Source organism: Papio anubis, chromosome 4, assembly GCF_008728515.1.
Source record: "Papio anubis isolate 15944 chromosome 4, Panubis1.0, whole genome shotgun sequence".
NCBI classification, from domain to species: Eukaryota; Metazoa; Chordata; class Mammalia; order Primates; family Cercopithecidae; genus Papio; species Papio anubis.
The window spans coordinates 85041345-85067202 of NC_044979.1; the positions used below are offsets into that span (position 1 = coordinate 85041345).

Genomic DNA, 25858 nt, shown 5'->3' on the forward strand with positions numbered 1-25858 from the left:
ACGAGTTGATGGGTGCAGCACACCAACATGGCACAGGTATACATCTGTAACAAACCTGCACGTTATGCACATGTACCCTAGAACTTAAAGTATAATAAAAAAAAATTGTGTGTGTTGATTTGTTTCCCACTAGAAACAGCTAATCTGATATTAGTAATAGAGTTTACAGCAGTCATGCCAAATCATATCCCACGAATAATCAGAATCTATTCTCTCTGTTCTATGAATGCTGTGGGTGTTTGTTCATTACAAACTTCCTCCTTGAATTCCTTCTAACCAAGGCATAGCTTTGAAGAGCCCATTTCTAGAGAAATAATGTAATAGGCAGAAATTTTAAAAAAAATACCATGACTATTCTCTAATATCCATAGTGAGACTATAAACCAGACATATTCAGCAGAACTTTGTAAATATCTGGGGAACTCTCCTTTCAAAGTCAAAGCTGTAGTTACTAGCATTTTATTCCTTTCCTGATGTCCTAACCTAAAGCTTTCATTTTCCACTGACCTCAGTTTTGGGGTATGTTTCAAGAGAAAATGGATTGTCTTGATTCAGTAAGAAACTAACCTGAAAAATATTCTAGAAGTTTTTCATCATTTGGCAGCTGCATTCACTCAAAAAGGAACACACCCTGCTCTAAAGACATTATGACACCATATGGGATATCAATGGCATACTGGAGATTCATTCACTTGCAAGAGTTTTCAAGGCAGTTTACAAAAGGAGTTGCTGCAGCTGGATAAGGGCCATTTGACTTCTTGCCCCAAATTCTTTTTTTTCTATGTTCATTTTACATTAAAGTACTGAAGGTAACTTAATGGTAACTAATATTTGTAAGAAAAACTGTGTGCACACGCATGCACGTGTCTGTGTGTGCGTGCATGTGTGTGTGTGTGAATATCTGTGTCTTAAGAGACTCAGTTTTTTAAATGAAATGGAAGAATTAAGACTATTTTTCATGGGTAGGTTCTACTAAACACAGCAAATACATGAATTCTCCTTCATTCTTCCTGGATAAATATAGAAAAGTGAGTAAATCTCCTTCTACTTTGAAAAAGTAGGGCACAAATAAGATGGATCTGAGAACTTAGTCATAGGGCAAAGGGATAAAAAAAAAAAACAAAAAAAAACAAACAAACAAAAAACAACAATGAGAGATCAAGACAAGGAGACTCCTGTGCACAGATCTGAGGATATATTTACATGGACCAAAAGGCAACCTGATGGGGAAATATGTGTTTTCATTACCTTCTGGACACTGATAATGATGTTAATGGCTACTTTATGTTAATATTTATTGAAAGATAATTCTCAATGTTTCCTTCATGTTTCTGTATATTTTACAAGGATAAGCATTTACAGCCTATGTTCCAGACTGTCATTCCAAGGATGTTTTTGTAGTAGACAGCCTTGGGAGACAGAGATTATAACTCTCCCTTGAGCAAAAAGAAGATCTGTTTATTGTGTTTATAAAAGACTCAGATTCCCTAAATTTGGGGATTTCCTCCTGACACAATTCTCTGCTTGTGCAGATGTGACCTGGCCCTTTTCATGTTTCCCAATAAAACTGAAGTAGGGGAACAGAAACAAACATGAGGTACATGCTGTTTACTATGACATGATAAATACAGTTCTTTGTCTCAGAGCCAGGAGTCTCATGTCTTCTCCTAGCATCCAAGGATCTGCAGCAGGCTAACTTATTACATTGTTATTACAGAAATATCTCAGACCTTCCACCATCTGGGCAATGGTCTTTCTTATAAAATACATTTTTCAGTATGAGAAAATAATTGTTGCTCCTAATGGATTTGAAGATAAACTTCGTTTATTTACGTTCCAAGAGGTAAAAGAAGAAAATCAGACCACTATAAGCATATGGACATTTCTCACATAGTCTCATCAAAGCAAATTGCAAAATTCAATGAATAGTATATCTGGGAGAAGCCAAGATATGGAACTACACAAAAAGAAAATATAGTAGAACAATAACTCAGTACATTCTGATCATACCAATGAAAGCATAATTAACTTACATATGGTGGTTTGCAGTTTACAACACATTTCCACATATTATTTTATTTGAGTCTTATAACAACCTTTGAAATAGTCTTTTTTATTTTCTTAATTACACAGTTGAGAAAATTAAAGTTTAGAAAAGGTTACATAACTTGCTGACGGCCAAAACTAATAAGTTGAGGAAATAAACAATTGATATAGATTCAAGCAAACTGAATAAAACAAAAAACAAAAATCAAGATTTGGCCCTAGGATCACAATCTTTTGTCACAAATTATTTCCTTTCTGTTTTAAATCTTCCACTTGTCCCCTGTGAACATGTCTTTCTCTCCTATGCGGAAGAACAAAATCCCTCTATTTACACTATTTACTTTAGTTATAATCCTTCCACTTTGTTTTCATGGTGAAATTATATAAAGGGTAGCTTACATGTGTTCTCTCTGTCTTTCCTGTTTTCCATCCATCTCATCTATTATTGTGTTTTAAAAAAATCCATATTAAAATCACCAGTGACATTCTAAGTGATAAAGACTCTGGATGTGTTTTGGTTATTATCTCAAGTTCAATCTCATTTTTTGAAAACACATTCCTTCTTTGGATTGTGGAATACCTTCAATCACTTATTCTCTTCTTTCTTTCTGGTTATGATTTCTTAGTTGTTTTCATGGATATCTCATTTTCCAACTGTCTTATAAATAAATCTTTCTAGAGTTTCATCTCCATCCTTCTCTCCTTGCTCAATCTGCTTCCACTAAATCATCTCATCTATGCCCATAATTTGATAACTACTCACAATGCAAAGGCACACCCATTCTATATGTCTGGCTCTGATTTCTTTCTTGAGTTTCAGATATGTATTTCCAAGTATCTAATTTATATCTCAAACTCATAACCTGTAAACTTAGGGTTCAATATGTCCAAACTCAAACCACTCTACTTTCCCTCTAAATTATTTATTTTTGTTTTCCTTTCCTGGATTGGGTGACCCACACTGACTTACTTCTAAAAGCTGAAATGCCCCATCCTTCTTCCTTAGTCTCCATATTCAATCGGTGATTGAATTTGGTTCATTCTGCCTCTAGATACTCCCTGTAACATGTGCTTACCTCTTAACTCTCTCTCAGTTAACAATGCCTTAACCTTCATGGAACCCCACATATTCAATAGGCTGCCCTAATAAAATAATCTCCTAATTGGTTTTTAGTCTCCTTTTCATCAAAGATACAATTTATTTACTTCTTTCTGAAATTTAAATCTTATAATTTTGCTATCTCCAGAATTAAAATCTTCAATATTTCAGATATTTTACTATCTCCAGAATTAATATCTTCAATACTAATATTAATATTAATTAATTATCAATATTAATATTAATATTATTATTCAATATTAATACAAATATCTTCAATATTAATTCTGGAGATAGTAAAAATCTGTTTGTTTGTTTATGTCTTTATGAAGATTTATGTTTATGTTTGTGTTTTTATGAAGATTGATATATTAATAAATAAGTTATTAATCATGTTTCAGAAATAGGAAAAGCTAGACTCCAGGATTCGGATTTTAACACCTCCATCAGCAAAGGGGAGAGGGGCTTGACCTCCTCTCAGGTGTGTATTCGTTTCATTGTTAGGCAATATTGATGGATAATACTTTATCAATGGCATCTAAAGACCCACTTTTTGTGACTATTGCTAAATTCTTCAGCCTTACCTTCAGTGCTTATACTCATGCCCATGTACACACATGAATAACATGCATGCTCATACACAAATATGTCTATACACCAACACACACTTCAAGTTCTTCCCTGATATATAACATTCATTCCTGCTTCTCCACATGCTCTGATAACTGGTTGGAGTTTCTCTTCTTCCTCCACCTCTACTCAATACTTTCTATTCAAATTAAAATCCCATTCCTCCTCAACTTCTATCCATATGCAGCAGAGTTAAAAGCTCTCCAAGAATCTTGCATACATAACATTCAGAGAATGCATTTCATTGCTTTGTCATCATTTGCCACCGGATCTGTCTCTCCGAACAGGCTGCTGAATAATGAGTACAGTTAAGTTCCTCTAACTTGTGTACTCTATTTATTTATTATTTATTGTGGCGCTTCCATAATAATGTAGAAAGTGGTAACTAAGGAAACTTGGAAATTTCTAGTTAATCACAACCTTTAAACCATAATTGAGTTAAGGATAAAATATCATATTAAGATACATAAGCCTTAGTGATAATTTTTGTTATAAATTGTTATAATATCACTAATAAAAATAAGAGCTATCATTTATACACAGGGATTATTATCTTCAGTATAAACTGAGGGGATGAAATGAAAGTATAAAGAAATTGTGATGACTTGGCTAATGTCCCAAGGTAAATGGTAGGTTCTATTTACTCCTGTGATAATGGCCAAATTAATAGTTTTCATCAAATATCTCAGTTCTCCTCTGGCACTGGGCAGATGGAAGAAATGCTACACCCTTAAAATTAAATATGGTCACATTAATTGCTTAGGCCAAAAAAATATTAGCGTATCACTACCAGGGAGAAGGTCTCAGAGCACACAGTCACAAGTGTTCTCTCTCTCTCTCTCTCTCTCTCTCTGTCACAGCAACTGCCAATTTTTAAAGCTGATGCCTGCTCCATCTGACTGGACTTCATTGTAGACAATGTGAGATTAAACCACTTGCTGACTCAGATCGGAAATGTAATATGGGCAAAAAATAAACTTCTGGTGTGTTAACCCACTGAGACTTTGTGAATTTTTCAGACACGGCATGATTTGGCTCACTTTGACCAATATTCCACAGATGCCATTACTTCAATATCAATGTGTGCTTGACCATAAATTGGACTCGAATGGGTATTTTGGGGGGGGGAGTCAAGTCTGAAAAGAACTTACCCAAAGTTTTGCATCTTTAGGGTACAAAAATAATGGGAGTTTAGACATTCACAGTTACTTTTTTCTTTTACTATTGCAAAATTTAGGTATTGAGAGATTTAAGACATATGGACACAGAGAAGCCACCAACAGGAAATTGTGTCTGAAGCAGTACAACAAATAGGAACCAGAGCCAGAGATGAAGCAAAAGAGATTATGAAGCCAACATACATTCTAGAAATATAATCTGGGTCAGAGCCAGGAACGGCTGAGTTAATCAGTGTGAATCAGAAGAAAGAGTCAGAAATGAGAGACACGAATTACCTAAAACAGAGTTTCAGATTCAAGTTTCAGACCAAGTGTCAGGGTAAAGTCAAGATATTTCCGGTAAGTCAAAACATTTCAGATAAGTGTTTTAATTGAAAAGGTTTAAATATTTTAAAAGTCCGCATTTCATATTCAACTGCCTCAGCCACCACTATCACAATCCTATTATAACAGTAATATATCGAATTCCAAGCACTTCACATACATTTCCATATTTAATCAGCAAGGCAACCCTAAGAGGAAACTGAAGTATACATCACAGCACTAGCCTTCAAATTCAGTTTTGTCTGACATCAAATTATGTGTTCTCAGACACTGCAAAATGGCCCTGTGCCATTTATCCTTCTGTCTCATACAAAGAGGGTAATTATCAATAAGTGGCTGGGCCTCCCAAAATAGAGCCAATCTAACACAGGGCTCAGGACAGAAGTAAAAGCTAATCTCAGCATGACAAATGGGCAAGAGGGCTAGCATGTAATCTAAATTTGCCTAAAAATAAATTGACTACACACCTGTGAGGAGGTCAAGTCTCTCTCCCTTTCATGACCGAGATATTATATTATTTGAATCCTGGATTCTAGTTTTTCCTATTTTGGAAACATGACTAAGAATCTGTTTATTAACATATCAATCTTCATAAAAAACATAAACAAATTATTACTGGTTTGACCTTTGTTATCACTTATTGTGCCACAGTTCTGGTCCAGCTACTCTGCTATAAACAGCAGTAATTTGTCTCCCTCTGAGGCTTATTTTGAGGATTAAATGAGTTAATACTTGTATACTATTTACAGTAGGCACTAAAAATCCATTATTTAGTATGATGCTGATTATTGTCTCAATAAATCCTACAACAAGATTTTGAGGTGGGATTCTACTTTTTCAAGTGAGAAAGCTGAGGCTCAGGTAGTTTATGTTACATTACGAAGGCCGTGCCACTAATAAGTAGAAAACAGGGCTGGGATTCCACACCGTCAAATATTTGCCTGCAAAACCGAAGCTCTTTCCACTAAGTCACACCACATACCTCACTCCAATGGAAGAAATTGCAGACCAGGTCTGAACATTATGCACATTGGTCCTTATTGAAAAGAACAAATTCACCGTAATTTTGCAACTCCTTACAATGCCAGCTGCTATAAACAGTATGAAATTTATGAAAGTTTGGAAAAGTTCCCACCATAATAACACAGTATTTTTCAAAAATAATTTACATGCTATATAACACATGTTATATATAGCAAATAAAAAGCTAATCCTAAGTGACAATATGTGGGCAGATAATGAATCATTTGGAAATATCACATAGATTTCACATAGAAAATATTGTTATCCATGAAAAGCCCAGGAGTTTCTTAACCCTTTGCTGTTCCATGGAACCATAGCAGAAAGCACTGACAGACCAATATGTAATAAGCTTAATTCTCTAAAGGGCAGGAGTGAGAGCTTTCTATCCTATAACAACAGTTTGGATGACTTTATATCAAGAGTGAGGAAAATTATACTCCTCTCCCACATATCAAGGGAAATGCTTCCCATGAAGTGACTCAGCCTGAATCCCTAAACAGGAGCGCGGTCACAGCATGCTGTAGGCAGCCACAGCAGGCTCCACATCAGCTGCCATCCGCATTTGTAGGGACAACACAGAGCGGAGGCTGCCAATTACACCAAAAGCTTCTACCTTGTGAGAAGAGTCTAATCTCGTGGCAGAAAAACAGACACTGACTCTTCATGCTCCAAAATGTGGTTCTTTTCTGCTTGATCATCAACAATATGTTCAAACAGCCAGAAGAACACTCTCCCTCTCTAGTAAGATAATAATTGTAAACTGTCATATCACTAGCAATTTGCCAGGCACAGCTTTCATTACTTCATATGTACTAATTCATTCAACTTAATACTTACAGCACTGGACATACATTTTTCCATATAAAACACAGATATGTTAAGTTACCCAAAGTCAGATATCTGAAGTATGATAGGAACAGTATTTAAACACAAGCTGTCTGGTATGCTAGAAACCTATCCAGGAATGTTGTGCCAGTATCATCCAACTTATCCTTAATTATTTTTAAGAAAAGCGTAGCATTTAGGAGAACAATCATAGTTACAAGGTGCATTCTGGCAATTGTGGAGAAAATGTAAAATCAGATAACTTGAGACAATTATCTTTATGGTATTCTCTAGGTCCAACATTGAATGATTTGGTTTTGCTGGAATTGGGGTCCCATGAGCTCACTCATCTTGCCCAAGAGTTCCACAGCCCCACCTTATCCCAATAAAGCAAATTAAACACTTCTTTGATACATTCCAAATATAATCTTAGCATGTTGCAAATTTAACTTTAAATCAATAACTTGATTTTTTTATACTTCTTTAACACATATAAAGAAATTCTTACTAAAAATACAAATGAATTAAAATCAAGAAGGTGAATGCAATGTATCATTTTTCTAATAGAGTATGGAGGAATGTCACTTACCAATACTACATTGCAACATGAAAAGTCTAGTCTTTAAAGTCCCCGATAAACTGATCATGCATGTTGAACAGCATGAAAAATCAATGACTTCTACAATCTTCAGGATGATGTTTGTTTCCCGTTATATTTTGGCACTGGCAATTTATCACACAAGAATACGTTCTAATCATGATATACTTTGCTTCCTAATTATACAGGAAAGTCCTTGGAGCAGTAAATCTAGCACTTTTCATGTTGTCTTCGTTATTTAAAAAGAGTGTAATAATCTTGGAATTGGCACTTTTTTTTTTTAAGTTACAGTTCATCTGCTAATTTGTCATCTCATTGAATCCATTTTAATAATGCTGTTACACTCAGTGTGACATTTCATACTACCAATTTACTGAACATCCATTGATGTTTGTCTCAGTATAAGTTTTACACTTATGATAATTTTTGTTACTACTTGTTTTAGGAATTTTCACAAATTTATTACTAATTTGTGCATTCTTATGATATAATTAAATGCACCACCATATTCATTAGCCAATGAAATATAAGTAGCAGCCTATAATACATTTAATAATTTAGTAGAAATGTGTTTCTGCTAATCAATTCAAACGGAATTTCTTTCTATATCTGAGCAATAGCAATTATGAATGTTAGCTATCACAGCAATAATTTGCATATTTTATATTAATGTTTCATATAATACAGGAACTTTTCTTATGAGTACTCAAACATGGAAAATATATTTTAATAAACAAGCCAAATTCAACACAACCTAAGCCAAACTCAGTGTTTTCTTTACTTGACAGATACCACCATGATCCCTTCTTTTAAAGCTGGAGGAAAATGTAAGATCTCTCTCTCTCTTCCTGTCTCTCTCTGTCAGTTGTTGTATTTTATTATTTTCCAAGATATCCTCTGTTAATTTCAATGTGATAAAATCTGAATCCTCACTTTTCCAGTCGTCTTCCATAATCTATGTTATACAGTCTATGCCAACACCCTGCTAACTAGTCTCTAGTATCTTTTCATCACCATATACCATATCTTCTCAGTCATCAAAGTAAACTTCTCAAAGCATAACATTGTTTCTGTCACTCTACGACTTATAACTGTACAATTACTTCATTGTTTGACTCAAGTATGGTATATTTTGATACCATTTCATTTTTATAGACTTTACTCACTCCCTTAAATTGTGATGGGCTAAATGTGCCTCACCTCCCTTCCTTAAATTTATGCTAAATTTTCCTTTTTATTCATATCATTTCCTTTGTCATTTACCTTAAACCTAATTTTTAAAGATTTGTTTCAAATCCTGCCTCGTGTTTGAAGACTCTCCTTTCTTTTCCTATCTCCAGTGGAATTGTAAAACCCAATATAACCTTAAAGTCTGCTTGTATCACATACAATATTCTGGCTAGACATAGAATTATTTTTCTATTAGTTTCTAGCCTTCTTTAAACTGTAAATTCCTTGAAAGGAGGACACATATTTCATCATATTTGCATCTTCTGCAGCACCAAGCAGAAAACTCACTCTAAAGAAGATGCTCAGAAATATTTACTTCATGATTGGGTTACCACAGCAGCAAAGCGCAGAGCATATGGAAATTTGAAATCATAGGCAAATCAATTTTTAACCAATTTAGAAAGTATTTAGTATAAGACTGCAAGTGAAAAAGAAGAATTAGGCCATTCTGAACTAAATTTTCTTTATTCTTATTCTTCATTTTTTTTTTTTTTTTTTTTGGCAGGTTCTGGCTTTGTCAGCCATGGTAGAGTGCAGTGGCACAATGACTTACTGAAGTCTCAACCTCCTGGGCTCAAGCAATCCTCTCACCTCAGCCTCCCGAGTAGCTGGGATTACATCTGCATGTCACCACGCTGGGCTAATTTTTTTTTTTTTCCATAGAGACAGGGTCTCACTGTTTTGCCCAGTCTAGTCATGAACTACTGAACTCAAGCAATCCTTCTGCCTATGCCTCCCAAACCTAAATGTAAATATTCATAATATGATAAATGCATATATTGTACATTCAGAGGCCCTAAACAGTTTTGAGTGTGAGAACCATATGTTGATGTCAAAATTTCCAAATATCATATATTTTGTAATCATAGTTTTATTATTATTGACTCAGTCAATAGTCATAGGCATTTTCCTAAAAGTTTTTTAAAATGCCCATGAAATCATAGATTTTGAACTTCCTTACAAATACCCAGCAGCATTCTCATACCCTCATTCAATCCACAGATTAGGAAGGTTCTAGAATACCCTTGAAACTAGTCTTTTCAGATAATATACATGAAGCATTTATTAGTGTTCCCAGCTCATCATATGTACTCTATAAAAGTGAGTGATAGTATTCACCATTACCATCAAATCTATCTTCATGTTCGAAGCCCCAATATGTGTTTAACCCCTTTCTCTGCTTCTACTTTATAATATCATTCAACTCATTCCTGATACACATCTCTTATATCCCACAACATCTTTCTGCACAAGTCGCCCAGATGCTTTAATTTTTACCTCTTTCACTATCATGTGCTGTTTGGTTCTTTTTCTCCTTTCCAGTACTTTCATTTTATTCTCCCTGTCACCATGTTATTCTTTCTGTTCTTACTATTCTTACTGCATTCTCTATATATTGCTTTTTCTGTACTCATCATTTTCCAAGCCTTTTGGTGCTTGCTATTAATCAGTTGCTTCTTTTCCTCTCTTCAACACATGAATCAACTGCTCTTCATATTTATAGTTGAAAGTCACTTTATGAAATAGATATATTCCTGATCATCTAGAGTAAAAAAAAAATTCTTATAAAATCTTACTCTACATATGCAAAGAAATAATATTTAAAAAAAAACTTACAGTGAAGTGAATGATCATAGCCTATCACTTGTATCAATGCACACACTAAAAAAGTTGTGTTGCCCTAACTTGAGGTCCTGACACCTCTTTCTTTTACCAACTCTGATTCTAATTCCATAATGTATCTGTGACTCCCTACTGCCTACTCTCTTTTGAAATGCTAGGTTATCAAACAGAAACAGACACACACACACACACACACACACACACACACTCCTCCCTTTTCCCTCCCTCTTGATATCTATGAGTCAGACCATACTGTCTCAAGAACAGCATTGCTTTTCTCTTCTCTTTTTCCTTCCTTCTCACTCTCTGCGCCCTGTTTGTCCTTCTCCCTGTCTGTTACAGTATTACCACTCTCCATTTTGCCAGGCTGTCTCATCCTCTGCTTTATTTCTATTACAGCTAGAGTGTTTTCCAAGCCTAATTTTGCATCTAACATTTTAGTTCCTTTCCTGCAAGCTGTAATACTTGATTTAATTTATCTTTTCCTTTCTCTCATGTCAGAAAGGTAGTCTCAAGTCAACCTGACTTGTAAACACAAAAGGCAGACCTGGATCTATCCCCATGATGAACGGGATCTATGATCCGTTCTTATAAATAAATGATACTTTGTCTAGCACAAATGTCAAATAATCTCATAATTTCAATAGGAATACTTACACTCAGCATATTTCTGAAGTTGGGAAAATTCCGAAGGGCTGAGGTGGGCCCATTTTTCCTGGTTTGTCATGGTGGTGGTGAGAAGCTCTGTTACATACCAGGTGAAAGATTCTTTATTCAGCTGCTGCACAGAGATCTATGCTTCAAAGATTCCACATGGCGTGTTTCATGATAAAATATCTCAGGCTTTCAAAATATGCAATCTGTCCACATGAAACTGCTTTGGATGTTTGTAATTTCAATAATGTGTTAAAGAACTGCAAAAAAAAAAAAAAAAGATTAACATGATTGCACAAAGGAAAAAAAATGTCAAGGTACAGAATGTTAAATATTTTTAAAATCATATAAATTAAGAATACAAATTGTGAAGAGAATCTTATAAAGTACATTTTCATAAATGTAAATTTTTATGTCCAGTTTTACAAATTCCACATTCCAAGAGTAGACAGTGGTATCATTTTTATCAGTCTGTACCAATTTTTAAATATGTAAACATTACATATAAAATCTAGACCTAAATTATCCAAGGAGGCTAAAATAAGCTCTCTAGCTCCCTGTGCATATGATTTGCTAGTTTACAGTATAGACTGCCAATAATTGCTTGGAATGTTCATCAGCACTAGTATATATATTTCCAATCATATGAATTAATTTTGGAGAAGTCATATAATTTTTTTTCTAGCAATGAAATAAAGTTTTAGTTTTATGATTTAAAAAATATCCAAAAGATTGGTCAACTAAAGCAACTCTAAATGTCTGAAAGACTTGTGTAATGACAGTAGATGATTCTATTGTGAATCACGCTTTAAAATAAATCTCTAGGTTGTCATGGACCTACATTTACTGGCTATATCTGTAAAGGCAAACAAAATGAAAAACCATCTGGTTTCAACGTTTTTATCAGAGACTATAATCAACTGCTCAATAATCAGCCAGATTGGCACTGTATTCCTTATAGAAAATGAAGTATTTCATAAGAATTATTTGTAAAATTGTAATCATTGCAAGGTTTATTTATGTCATTACATATGGCATTACTTAAAGTCACCATACTTCTACGGACAAGACTCATTTGGTCTTAGTACCTTGCCTTTCTTCAACATCTCTTTACTGTCTTCCAATATCAACCCCAGGACCTCACTCTCAAATCCTGTCATCCTTGCCTTTAAAAATTGTTCTTTTTGGTCTCGTGGGGTCACATCCCTGCACTGTTTTACAATATGGTAGTTTACTATACAATGGGGAAAATGATGATATTGATGTGTTCACAGAGGCCAAATTGCTGGATATTTTTTCTCTTTTCTCTCCCAGGAGCAACCATGGGTTTGGGGATGCAATACAAGTAAAAGAGAATGGGGATATGCAATGACAATTGTGGACATCTTCCACCCAGTTTCCTTCTGCTGATTTCATCTTTCACACTAATTTCATCCTAACTCTCTGTCTCTCTCCGGTTACAGGCAGTTTTGGTGGGACTGTGAAATGATGTGTTCTGTCCTCTAACCAAAGGGAGACAGATGTTTCTGTCACATTTGCACATTACACCCTGTCTTCCAGGGCTTTAAATGTTGAGTGGAGTGATTCAAGGACAGGGTGAAAACAGCTGTACCTAAATCATAACAGAAATAATTGGATACTCGTTCCTGTCTAAACCTGACTCTCCAGCTATCTTGTCACTTCCAGGAGCTTGTGATATTCTTTTAATAAAGGATTAAGGCCAGGCAGGTGGCTAATGCCTATAATCCCAGCACACTGGGAGGCTGAGGCAGGAGGATGGAATGAACCCAGGTGTTTGAGACCAGCCTCAACAACATAATGAGACCCCATTCTCTACAAAAAATTTTTTTAAAAAAATTAGTTGGATGTAGTGGTGCACATCTGTGGTCTCAGCTACTCCAGGGGAATAGTGGGGGAGCTGAGGTGGGAGAATCGCTGGAGCCCAGGCGGTTGAGACTGCAGTGACCTGTGATCATGCTGCTGTACTCCAGCCTGGGCAACAGAGCAAGGCCCAGTCTCAAAAAAAAAAAAAAAAAAATGTATACATATACCAAGACATCACTCTGTACCCTATAAATATATACAATTATTGTTAGTTAAGTGTTAATAACTTTTTTTTTTAAGTCAAGGATTAAGTGAGACAGAGTAAGTTTTTAATTGCCAACAATGCAAAAATTTTAACTGGTGATAACAACAGTTTGTTTATTCAAATATTTGTTGAGCCTTGCTCTCTGCCAGAAAGCTTTCTAGGCAATGAAGATAGAGCAAAGATCAAAACATATAAAAGATGAAAATAATGTTACTCCACAATGCGTCAGCTTTATTGAGAACTTACAGTTAGCAAAAGGCACTCTCCTAATCACATTACTGTGTTAGGTCATTCAATCTTCAGAAAGCAACTCTGTGAGGTAGGTGCTAATAGTCTCCCCCTTTTGACAAATGGAGAAAGTGACACTGGTGACTGAATCTGGTAGGTGTAGCACAGACTGTTCCAAGCCCACCCAGTATCCATTCTCTTTTGCTTACTTGGTACAAGAAAGATGGTGAAAATAAATCTGTTTAAATGACTGAATTCCCCAGGTTCCTTACATGAAGAAGTGGCCAATGAGATGTAAGTAGATGTTGGTGAAACATATAGAAAAGTTCTGTTAGAGGAAATAGTTGCTGGCAAGTGCCCTTTAAAGCAACCTTTTATTCTTTTCCTCCACCTTACTACCTGAAATGGTGACATATTGGCTGCAAATCCAGAAGTTTCTTGTACTAAATAGATAACTTTAATATGGAAGCTATATATTAAGGATAAGAGGCCCACATAAACTAGACAGTGGTAAGCAAATAACTAATTAGGGAGTAAATTTGGTCCACCACCTGTTTTTGTAAGTATAGGTGATTGGAGCACATATCCATAAGAGAAACCAGCAATAGGTTGTTTTTGAAGGGATTTCAATACTAAATAAAGAGGCTTGGGCATTATCCTCAGGGGAAATAAGATACAACAAAAGGACAACAAAAAAACCCACAAACCTGATCACTCTTACGTTTCTGAAATGTCAGTATTTTCAATGAGTTCCTTTCTCTCTCACTTGCATTGTTGTGATAGCTTCTTAACTCACTCCCTGAGGTCTCTCCCTTTCTTAACATGGCCATTTCCCAAACCCCCTTGGAGTCCTTGGATGGTCATGAACTAGGATGATTCCTGAGGCCTGTCTGACAAATTACCAACAACAAGTTAATTAATAAATTATAATTGTAATAATTGTCTTAATTATATCTTTCCACCTGGAAACCTGCTCTGAAATTTATTAAAATCCCCCAGCTGGGCACAGTGGCTCAAGCCTGTAATCCCAGCACTTTGGGAGGCCAAGGCAGGTGAATCACTTGAGCTCAGGAGTTCTAGACCAGCCTAGGCAACATGGAGAAACCCTGTCTCTACCAAAAATACAAAAATTAGCTGGGCATGGTAGCATGTGCCTGTAGTCCCAGCTACTCAGGAGGCTGAGGTGGGAGGATTGCACGGGCCCAGGAGGTAGAGGTTGCAGTGAGCTTTGATTGCACCACTTTACTCTATCCTCAGTGACAGAGCAAGGCCTTGTATCAAAAAACAAACAAACAAACAAACAACAACAACAACAACAAAACAAAGAAAAGGAAGGAAGATAAATATCCCCCAGTTCATTAAGTTCATTATGAGAAATTTAAATTTAAAATGACTGGTGAACTGTCATCCTTAGATCTGTACAGGAATGCTAACTATGTATCAAGGCTCACTTGGTTATTGAATTTTAAATTGTACAGTCATACAGACCATCCCTTCATTCATTTTTTTAAATTTGTTTTGAATATAATATTTTAACATCAAATACTTCACTTATGTATATTATTTAACATTTGTCTCCACACACTACAATTAGGGGAAATGTAAGTTGTTTTGAGCCTTGATGGAATTTCACAAAAAGTTCAAAGCAACTAAAAGTGTTAGGTTTGCACTTGATTTTCATCCAAACTGTATGTTAGATTCTGCATCACCATCCTGTTCTATACTACATGATGTAAGCCCCATGGAGGGCAGGGATTGTTATTCATTTATTCACTGCTCTTTTCCCAGTGCTTAGAAGAGTGCTTGGTATATAGTCTCAGGTCAATAAATATTTCTTGAATGAATTCACTTAATTCCTTTTTGTTCATAAAAAAAATGTTGAGTGGAAGAATTAATTAGAAGGAGGCCCTGAGGTTGAGAAAGAGAAAATAGTGCATAAAGGAGGCAAGAACAGAAGTCAGTCTGGGCTTCAATTTTCCTAGGGACTACATCCATTTTCTTCAACTAAATGGGCATTTTTAAAAAAAAAAAAGTGCACTTTCAGGGTACAGAGCTTTTAGAGTTGAAAATGGATGGCATTATTTCACATTTTGTGAATTTTTTTAACTAACTCCATATAAATACGCATCATTCCCAAGGGATGCCCTGTGATGTCAGCTAACCAATTTACCATAACAACACTTACACATGACCACCAAGTATATTTTTAAATTATTTATCAATATCTAACAAAAATACTACTTAACTTTTTATCATTTAGCATGACCTGGTCAACTTAGGTCTTCACTTTTTGTAACAAGAAAAGCTTCTCTGGATTGATCTACTCCATTTGCATTTTGACATGTGATATTTACAAAATAATGGTATCTCTGAGGGGCTCACAGTAAATTTACTTTGGCTGTTGGATTTTGTTTATTCCAATACCAAAATGCTTTGAATAAATCCTCTCTTTCTCACCTTTCTTCTAGTGTAAGCCATTGATTTCTCATAATTCTCATAGTTCTAACCCTCATCATGTGATGTAACATGTAGCTAAATAGTAAAAATAAGGGTGGGGTACAAGTGAAGAATTTTTTCTTAGTCAAATCTTTTTACTATTTGAATTGGCATACACAAACCTATGAAAAGATAAATGTTTCATGTATAATTTTAAATACAGAGGCACAGCTGTATTTCATGCCTCAGAAGGTAATGAAAATGATGGCAGCACATTCTTACCATCTCCGCCTCTTCATAAATGGGTAGAAAGAATGTGACAATATTCAGCTGAGATTCCCTATGGTGCATTCACAAATCTCCTCTTCCCCTGCAGAATTCTTTCTTTAGGTACATAAAATGAGCGTCAGGAGGGATGTACTTTGCTGGCTTTTAGCAAGCAGTCTAATTCTGGCTTTCCCTTCTAGTCAGTGGATGTGCCACTTTGCTTAGTTTGTAGCAGGAGATAATTGCGTTGGAAGAGTTGAAAAAGACTCTTTGGGCCATTGTACCTGGGCTAAAACACAATCCCTATAATTAGGGGAGAAATCAACCTCCTCATGAAGAAGCCATTAGGTAATATCTAGATGAGTCAATCTGTTGGGTTGGATGCGTTATCTGTGAGTCACATCAAGTGTAAATTTATAAGTAATTATTAGAAGTCAGTATGCCATGACTTCAATCATTGAAGAGAAGTTAATAAACATTAAGACACACTAGGTCAGATGCAGTAGCTCATGCCTGTAATCCCAGCACTTTAGGAGGCGGAGGCAGGTGGATCATGAGGTCAGGAGATCGAGACCATCCTGGCTAACACAGTGAAACCCTGTCTCTACTAAAAATACAAAAAAATTAGCCGGGCGTGGTGGCAGGCATCTGTAGTCCCGACTACTCTCTACTCACTACTAGGGAGGCTGAGGCAGAAGAATGGCAAACCTGGGAGGCGGCGCTTGCAGTGAAAAAAAAAAAAAAAAAAAGACACACTGAAGAATATATGTATACTGGGTCTCAAGGGTCATAAACTCCAAACTATAAGATTTCCAACAGAAAAAAAAAAAAAAAAATCCTAGGGATGGGAAAGGATGTAGAGCCAAAATAAAAACTATAGAATTGCTGAAGAAAAAGTAGGATGAAATTACCTGGAATATAAATTCTATAGGTTGGTTTATAATTGCTTGTTCATTTAACCATAAAAAGAAGTCTAAATTTGAGACCCAATGAATGGGATGCAAGCCATCATGCCAGATCCCGGGGACATAGTGTTATGCTAAACAGATATGATACCTGAGCTATTAAATCGTGTTTAGTGGGAAAGAGCTACAATAACTAAACCAACTACGCCCATAAATAAATGCAAACTGTGATAACTTATATGAAAAAAAGGCAACAAAGTCTATAACACAACAGCAACTCCTTATTTCTTTTAAGAGATTCAGAGAGAGATTCAGAGAGCAAGGTTTATTTAAACTAACTGATAAAAGTTAAATAATTGTAAACTTGAATGAAGATTAAAAACATTCTGAGCAGAAACTTAGAAGTAAAGAAAAAAAACTACAAATATTATAAGATCTCTAAAGAAGTCAGTTATGACTGGATCCTGGTAAGCAAGAAATAGAGGAGAACACAATTAGGCCGAAAAAATTAAAAAGAGCTACATAAGTGAGATTATTAGAGGCCATGTTAAGGACAGTACAATTTGTCATAAGTAAATTATGAAACCATTGAAACATTTTTGTGCAGATTAACAGGATTGATTTATATTTTAAGAAATCCACTTTAATCAATGGATATGAATAGGACAAGAATGGAAGAGGGAAGACCAATTAAGAGGCTCGTCCAATATTGTGTGAGAGCTCGTGACTTTAGGGAATGGCAATAAAGATCAAGGTTAAAAACTGAACTCAAGACGTGTTTTTGAAGTAGGACTTGATAATGAATAGGATAAGTTCTGTGCAGAAAGAGGGGATCAAGAGTGACTCCTGTATTTTGGCTTGAGTGCTGGAAATGGAAAGGTAGAATTTAAACAATTTCCAAATACTAGAATAGAACCAGGATTGATGAGAACAGAAAAATCACTATATTGTTTTGGGATGTATTGAAGTTGAGATGAATATCATATATCTGAATTGAATGTACTAGTAGATTTTGAGTTAAGCTTAGGCTAAGATAAGAGATAGGTAAAATATTATGAGTTTCCTGTATAGATGATATTTCAAGAATTGGGAATGGCTGTTCTCCTGATGTGGTGACAAAGAAGCTATGCCCCTAAGCTCTGCTTCAAGATAGAACTTGTCATTCAGGGCAAAGACTGCAATTAGCAGTCTGTACTTCTGACAGCCTATACTTCTTCTTGTCTTCAGAAGTCAACTTAGGTTTTGAACTGAGGTCACATTTTTCCCAGATAAGAATCAATAACAAAAAGATGATGGATGTACTAGGGCCATGATATTTCTGTCCAATGGAGACCCCTTAAATGGTCCATTTTTGTTCCAGAGCTCCCCAGTGGGCTGGTTGAGAATTTATCAGGTCTGCACTGGGGTCTGAGGCTATTTCTGACCAATCCTGCATATCCCCTTCTCTTTTCACAAGCATCAGTTTTGTATTACAATCTGAAAGCTTTCCTTGCCCAACTCTGCTTGTTTTTTTTCCCCTTTTTATGTTTCATAAGAATAATTATCTAATATGTGTTTGCATCCCTATCTCCATCTTGGTATTTGTTTCCTAGTGAAGAATCCCACATGTCAGGATCCCAGTAGGAAAGAGATGGCACACTTAAAATTGATAATTAAGAGTTTAATGAAAAGATTATTTAGGAAATGTGGACAGGTAAGGAAAGTTATTAGAGACTAATGCAGTATCCTAAACTAGCAATAGTAGGAAACTTATTGAACCTCCTGAAGGGACTAAGGATGTTTTAGCTAACGAACCCCAGAGTAGCTGTATATAGAGGGTCATTTGATAGGAGGAGCTATGATTTGAATATTTGTCCCCCTCATTGATATTGAAATTTAATTGCCATTGTAACAATATTAACAAGATGGACCTTTGAGGGGTATTTAGGCCAGGAAGATTCCAACCTTCTAGATGGGACTAATGACATTATAAAAGGGCAAGTTCAGCCTCCTGTGCCCCTTTGCCCTTCCATCTTTCAGCATGTGACGATGCAGCAAGAAGGCCCTCACCAGATGCTGGCACTTAGATCTTGGATTTCCCAGCCTCCAGAACTGTTATAAAATAAATTTGTGCTTATTATAAATTACACAGTTTCAGGAATTCTGTTAAGAGCAGCACAAAATGGACTGAGACAGGAGTCATTTCATCAGGACACATTTCTTTTTGGAGTGTCCTAGCTGGGCATGAGGTGGAGTAATAAATTCCCTAATGTTATCCTTCTCCTAATCTCCATTCTCCTCCAGTGCCTCACACTGACCAAACCTCACCATAAGCCAAGGACACAGACCACCACTGATCAGTCTCACCAATTTTAAACAATCTCTTGAGGCACAGAGCCTCAAGACAAGGATAATGGAGGATCTAAAGGGGAAAAATATACACTGTCCATCACATCTGGGGCAAGAGTGTAGTGGAAGAAAGGCACACAGAACAAAACTCTGAGAAGACGAGTTCTTTTATTTAGAGATTAGAGGTGAAAAAAGTCCTCCCCCACTTTATCCTACCCCTGCCCGTCCCCTAAAAGCAACTGAAAGAATATGATGTCAAAAAAGACAACAGAAGGGAATGAAAAGAATCCACCAAGGAGAGACTAGAAGACACTTTTCTTTTTTTTTTTTTTTTTAATTTATTTATTATTATTATACTTTAAGTTGTAGGGTACATGTGCATAACATGCAGGTTTGTTACATATGTATACTTGTGCCATGTTAGTCTGCTGCACCCATCAACTCGTCATTTACATCAGGTATAACTCCCAATGCAATCCCTCCCCCCTCCCCCTCCCCATGATAGGCCCTCCCGTGTGTGATGTTCCCCTTCCTGAGTCCAAGTGATCTTGTTGTTCAGTTCCCACCTATGAGTGAGAATACGCGGTGTTTGGTTTCTGTTCTGTGATAGTTTGCTAAGAATGATGGTTTCTAGCTGCATCCATGTCCCCAAAGGACACAAACTCATCCTTTTTATGGCTGCATAGTATTCCATGTGTATATGTGCCACATTTTCTTAATCCAATCTGTCACTGATGGACATTTGGGTTGATTCCAAGTCTTTGCTATTAGAATAGTGCTGCAATAAACATACGCGGTGCATGTGTCTTTATAGCGTTACACTTGCAATCCTTTGGGTATATCCCCAGTAATGGGATGGCTGGGTCATATGGTACATCTTGGAGAGGATGTGGAGAAATAGGAACACTTTTACACTGTTGGTGGGATTGTAAACTAGTTCAACCATTATGGAAAACAGTATGGCGATTCCTCAAGGATCTAGAACTAGAAGACACTTTTCAAAAGTTTCTGAGCAACTAAATGACAATTGAAGCATCCATTGGCAATATGGTGGCCACTGGCAACTTTAGCAATAGCAATTTCTTTGAAGTTGGGCACGTTAGATAGTAAAGGTGGCATGGTGAAACTGAGTATAGGAAATGAAGACTCATCAACCCTTGGAGAGTGTGATTGTGAGAAGTAGAGAGAGAGAAGTAGCTATCCAGAGAAAAAATGTGAAATCAAGAAACTTTTTTTTCTTGTAGAAATTACTGGAATCAATTTTAAAGTTAATGAGAAGAGTTTATTAGTAAGACTGATTCAAACTTCAGGAAAGAGAAGCTGAGTAGTGTTTTAAACTACTTAGAAAAGAGGGGGAGGTAAGTCCCAGAAAGTCTGTGAGGGCCAAAATTAATCTTAAGGATGGATACAGATGAGTAGTTTTGTGGACTTAGTGTTTAGGAAATGGAGGATGTCCGGTTGATTATTTCTCTTTTCTCAATGATGTATAAGGCTTAGTGATGAACTGAGAGTTGACTTAGGAGGAAATGATGGGGGAAGAGGGAAGTAACAGTGTGAAGATATGAAAAAAATTACATAAAAATGTGGTGAAGTGATCTCACTAAAGGCATGAGGTAAAAACAGCAGACAGAGTTAAAAGTCAATGCATATTGTTATTCATTAACTGAGAACTATAACAATCAGCTTGTTGTAGTTCAATTTATAACAATTTTAAACAATTTTAATGATTAATTTATAGATGAAGGAATCTAAAGGACAAATAATCATATTCTTACACATTTGAGTCAAATAGACCTGCATCCTCATTCAATTTCTGAGCTATGTGTCTTCACTGTGTAGTGAATCATTAAATCTGAGCCTCAATTTTCTTTCTCATGAAAAGTAGATAATACCACCCACTTCACAGAGCATTAGCATTTAAAGAAATAGCACGTGCACAATACTAACTAACTCAATAATAGTTATTTTCTCTTTGCTTTTACACGTAGAATTGCTTTTATTAGTAGAATTGAAAGTGGACATATATACAGTACATATACGAGGAAAAAAGACTGGAAATCTAAACTCTTTTAGAGGAGTATGTGGGTGGCTTAATATAAAATTCATAATTTTGTTAATTTTGGACTCTGCTGACACAAAAAATCTAAAATAAAATTTCAAGGGAAATCTTTGGTGATGCAAAAGAGGAAAATATAGCAAGCTTTGTATTGTGTATGTTTTTAAAGTTAAGATTTTGAATTTGGTTTATTATTTTATTCTTCTTAAAATTATTTCCAGTGAATTTTCTATTCTCTTGCTTTTCACATATGATTTTAAAACATCTTTTCGAATTGAGACTGGTAGGTTAGGTGAAAATAAGGATAGATTCTACCCATAGGGATAGAATATTTCTTAATATGAAATAATGTAAAATGCTATGATAGATCCTATTTTTCAAGAACGATGATACAATATCTTTCATCTCACATGGTCTTCAGGAACACTATTGTACTTCTTCAGCAGGTGGTGTCTATGGCTTCTCCCCTTGCACTTGCGAATACCTTTATGACTTTCTGAAGCTAAAACTTATAGCAGAAGTGATGCTATATGACATCTGTATATACATCATAAATTGTCACACACTTCAGCCTTTCTTTCTTGGGATACTTGTTCTTGGAAGCTTGCCAACATATCCTAAGAATGCTCAAAGTAGCTCATGTGAAGAGATCACTTGAAGAAGCCACGTATAAGTATACCAGGCAACAGCCCAGCTGAAGTCCCAGTTGACAAGCCAGCTTCCACCCCCAAATATGAGTAAAGGTGCCTTCAGATGCTTGCAGCCCAAGCTGTCTGCCTAGTAGCCCCATTCTCCAACCTTGAAGTTTTCTCAGCTGAGCAACCAGGATACCAAAGAACAGAAACAAGCCAATTCTACTATGCCCATTCTGAATTCCTGGCCTACCAAATCTATAAACACAGTAAAACGATTATTTTACAGCACTTATTATTGGTAGTTGGTTATGCAATATTAACTAGAACAAGTTACTTCAGGCAACGTTTGACACATATAAAATGAAATTAAAATACTGTTACTATTCCAGTTATTATTATTATATTTTAGCATGCCCTGAAAGAAGTAGGTATGTGTGTATGTTTAACTCTTAATTTATTAAGTTATTATTGTTACCATTTTTACATTTTAGCATATACTGAAAGAAGTGTGTGTTCCTGTGTGTGTATTTAATTTAATTTATCATTCTTACATTATGTAGCCAGGTGCATATTATTTATCAATTCTCATCTCCCTCTGAAGTGAAGAATAAGGGCTTTGGGAGTTGGACATAAATATTTAATCTGAGTTTTCTTCTTGCTTTGGACTTTACAGAGAGGAATAGCTGAAATAGTGAAAGTCAAAAAATAAAAAAAACAGAAATCAAGCATAGTACATTAGAAAAAAAAAAAGGTTCTAACCCCAGAAAGAGAGAAGATTCATTTTGTAGGATATGTTTTGTTATTTCTGTTATATTTGTTTGTGTCTTTCATAAAGACGTTTCATAAACATGAGCCCAAATGAAGAGGAAAAAAAATGACTGTGAATAAAGTATAACTCTTTCCTTCCCCACCAGGATAGAATACCAATTAAGGAAGAACACAGTTGAATGGTTTCCTCAATCTGTCTGACCTGGGGCTTTTTCAACAGAAACAGATATTTCCTAGAATGTTGATTATTGCAAGTTGACAAATTTATCTTTATTTTCCATCCCCAGCTTAAGAAAACAGAAACTTACTAAAAATAATTTTCCAATGGAAAACTACTTTCCCAAGGAAACTATGATATAATACGTATTCTGACTTTGTATTGAATTAGGAATTCATGTGCTAACTAATTATACAAATTTTTCTATTAATTAAAAAATAATAAATTTAGTAATGAGCACTTCCTGGAAACTGATGATTGCTGGCAAGGAACTAATATCTTTCAAACCTTTAATCCCTGGAAAATAATCTACTCTAATGCTGTTATTCAACCTCAAGACAGAGTACAAAATTGCCTAAGGAAAATCACTATTGAAGTACGTGAGGGACATTTTTGTCAAATGATATTTGATGTTTGCACTGAGAAACAAATAATGCTTATAGTAAATCACAGTATAAAAACAGAGAAATGGAGTCAATTTACACAGGCATAGATGTCACCAATAGAAAAATACATATTTTGACTGTATGCGGTTTTATTTTCTTCTAAAACCATTGCCTTAAACCTTTCATGTGCATACTGGTTCACCAAATACACCACTAAGAAACATTTACAATATCATTTTCTCACTTATTTTCTGTATTGTTACTAGTACTAAAATCTATAATATTGCCTGTTTCTGCTTGATAGAATATTAAGCGTGCTTTGATTTTTAAAAAAATTATACATGACTAGGAATGTTTAAACCATAAATTGCAAACACTTTGAGAAGTGAGTTTCAGAAATTTTTGAAGTATAATTATTCTTTAAAGTTTATCGGGGCTGGGGGCAGTGGCTCGGGCCCATAAACCCAGCACTTTGGGAGGCCGAGGTGTGTGGATCACGAGGTCAGATCAAGACCATCCTGGCTAACATGGTGAAACCCCGTCTCTACTAAAAATGCCAAAAAAAAAAAAAAAAAAAGAAAAGAAAAAAAATGACCCTGGCGTGGTGGTGGGCACCTGTAGTCCCAGCTACTCGGGAGGCTGAGGCAGCAGGAGAATGGCATGAACCGAGGAGGCGGAGGTTGCAGTGAGGCGAGGTCACGCCACTGCACTCCAGCCTGGGTGACAGAGTGACACTCCGTCTCAAAAAAAAAAAAAAAGAAAAGAAAAATTATCATAAAATGGTAATTGGTAGAAACTTCTCATGACATTCTATTAGCAAAATATATTTTGCTTTTATCCCTCTGGTCATTGAATTACTTCACACCTTTATCACATCTTGCCTGACTCATTAGCAGTAAGCTCCCTTTATTTCATTATCTGCAGCAAAATCAAAGTACCGTTTCTAAAAGTCTATCTGCATATGATTTCCTCATCTGGCATCTTTTAATAGTTTTATGTTACCTATAGGATTATATGCAATTTGCAAACTTAAACATATGTAATTTAGCCATACACTCTGAACTGGTTAGCATGTGACATTTCAGTAAGGTAACTCTGGAGCTTAATCTGCCTAAAACTGTCACTTTGATATTTAATTTCTTTATACCTCATTCTCATGGTGAGCAAAAGGATAATACAAATGATCTCAGGAGGACTAAATCTGTTGTGTAAGCCACTTAGTGCCTGCCACAATGTTTATTATAGTAGATTAGCGGCCCCCAACCTTTTTGGCACCAGGGACTGGTTTCATGAAAGACGATTTTTCCATGGACGGTGAGTGGAGGCAGGTGGTTATGGAGTGGGGGAGATGGTTTGGGGATGAAACTGTTCCACCTCAGATCATCAGGCATTAGATACTCATAAGGAGTACATAACCTAGATCCCTCACATACCCAGTTCACAATAGGGTTTGTGCTCCTATGATAATCTAATGCGGCTGCTGATCCAACAGGAGGCGGAGCTCAGGCGGTAATGCTTCTTGGCCCACTGCTCACCTCCAGCTGTGCGGCCTAGTTCCTAACAGGCCACAGACCAGTAATGGTATGTGGCCCGGGGATTGGGGACCCCTGTAGTAGGGACAGAACTGAAAGAGGGGTTGTTAGTACAAGCCATGATTTTCTTTTTAATCTATAGAAGTTTATCCACAGAATTACAAAATAACTGATTGATTAATAAAATTGGTCTACTCTGTGTTACTTGGCCAAGATGAAGGGAAAAAGACATGTAATAGCTCTTAAAACCAAAGAATGATTTTAAAAAATGAACAAATTCTGAAATGGAATAATTGCATGATGAGATGTAATGCATTCAAGGGAACCCAAGAGACACCCTTCAGATGAACAGAAACTCTAAAAAACTGAACCGTATTATAAAGGTTCTAATGTAGGTTTCTAAAAAAAGCTACTAGAAATAAATTACTCCTTTTTAAGACAAATTCAAGGTGTGAAATGAGGTTGTAATAATTTAAATTAGGTCTATCTCAAAAAAAGATTGGTGAACAGCAGCAGCTGTTTGGAGATCAGCAGAGAAATAGCATGCCTCAGCCTCTCCTGGTTAGAATGAACTAAATTTAGCAACACTTGGAAATCCAGGGAGAGCCTAAATCACACCGTGACATTGACTTCCAACTAACAGATTCCTTCTTCAAGGTTCCTTCAGAAACAGAATATATATCCCTTCTACTTAGGTATATAGTTTTAATCTTGAGGCATCTATTATAAATATGTGCTATATATAACAGTAGGACATACTAGAAAAAAAGATACAGAACTG

At 35.8% G+C, this 25858-nt stretch overlaps 1 protein-coding gene across 12 annotated transcripts in view; it reads right to left on the reverse strand.

The window, feature by feature from the left end:
- Window positions 1-25858, reverse strand: part of DGKB (diacylglycerol kinase beta) — an 808853-nt gene that overhangs the window by 718847 nt on the left and 64148 nt on the right. For all 12 annotated transcript variants that reach the window (XM_017956905.3, XM_017956903.3, XM_017956902.3 and 9 more), the window contains exon 2: window positions 11234-11490. In XM_017956905.3, coding sequence (XP_017812394.1) covers window positions 11234-11303 — 70 coding nt within the window. In that variant the 5' untranslated portion in view covers window positions 11304-11490. The remainder of the gene's footprint in view (window positions 1-11233; window positions 11491-25858) is intronic.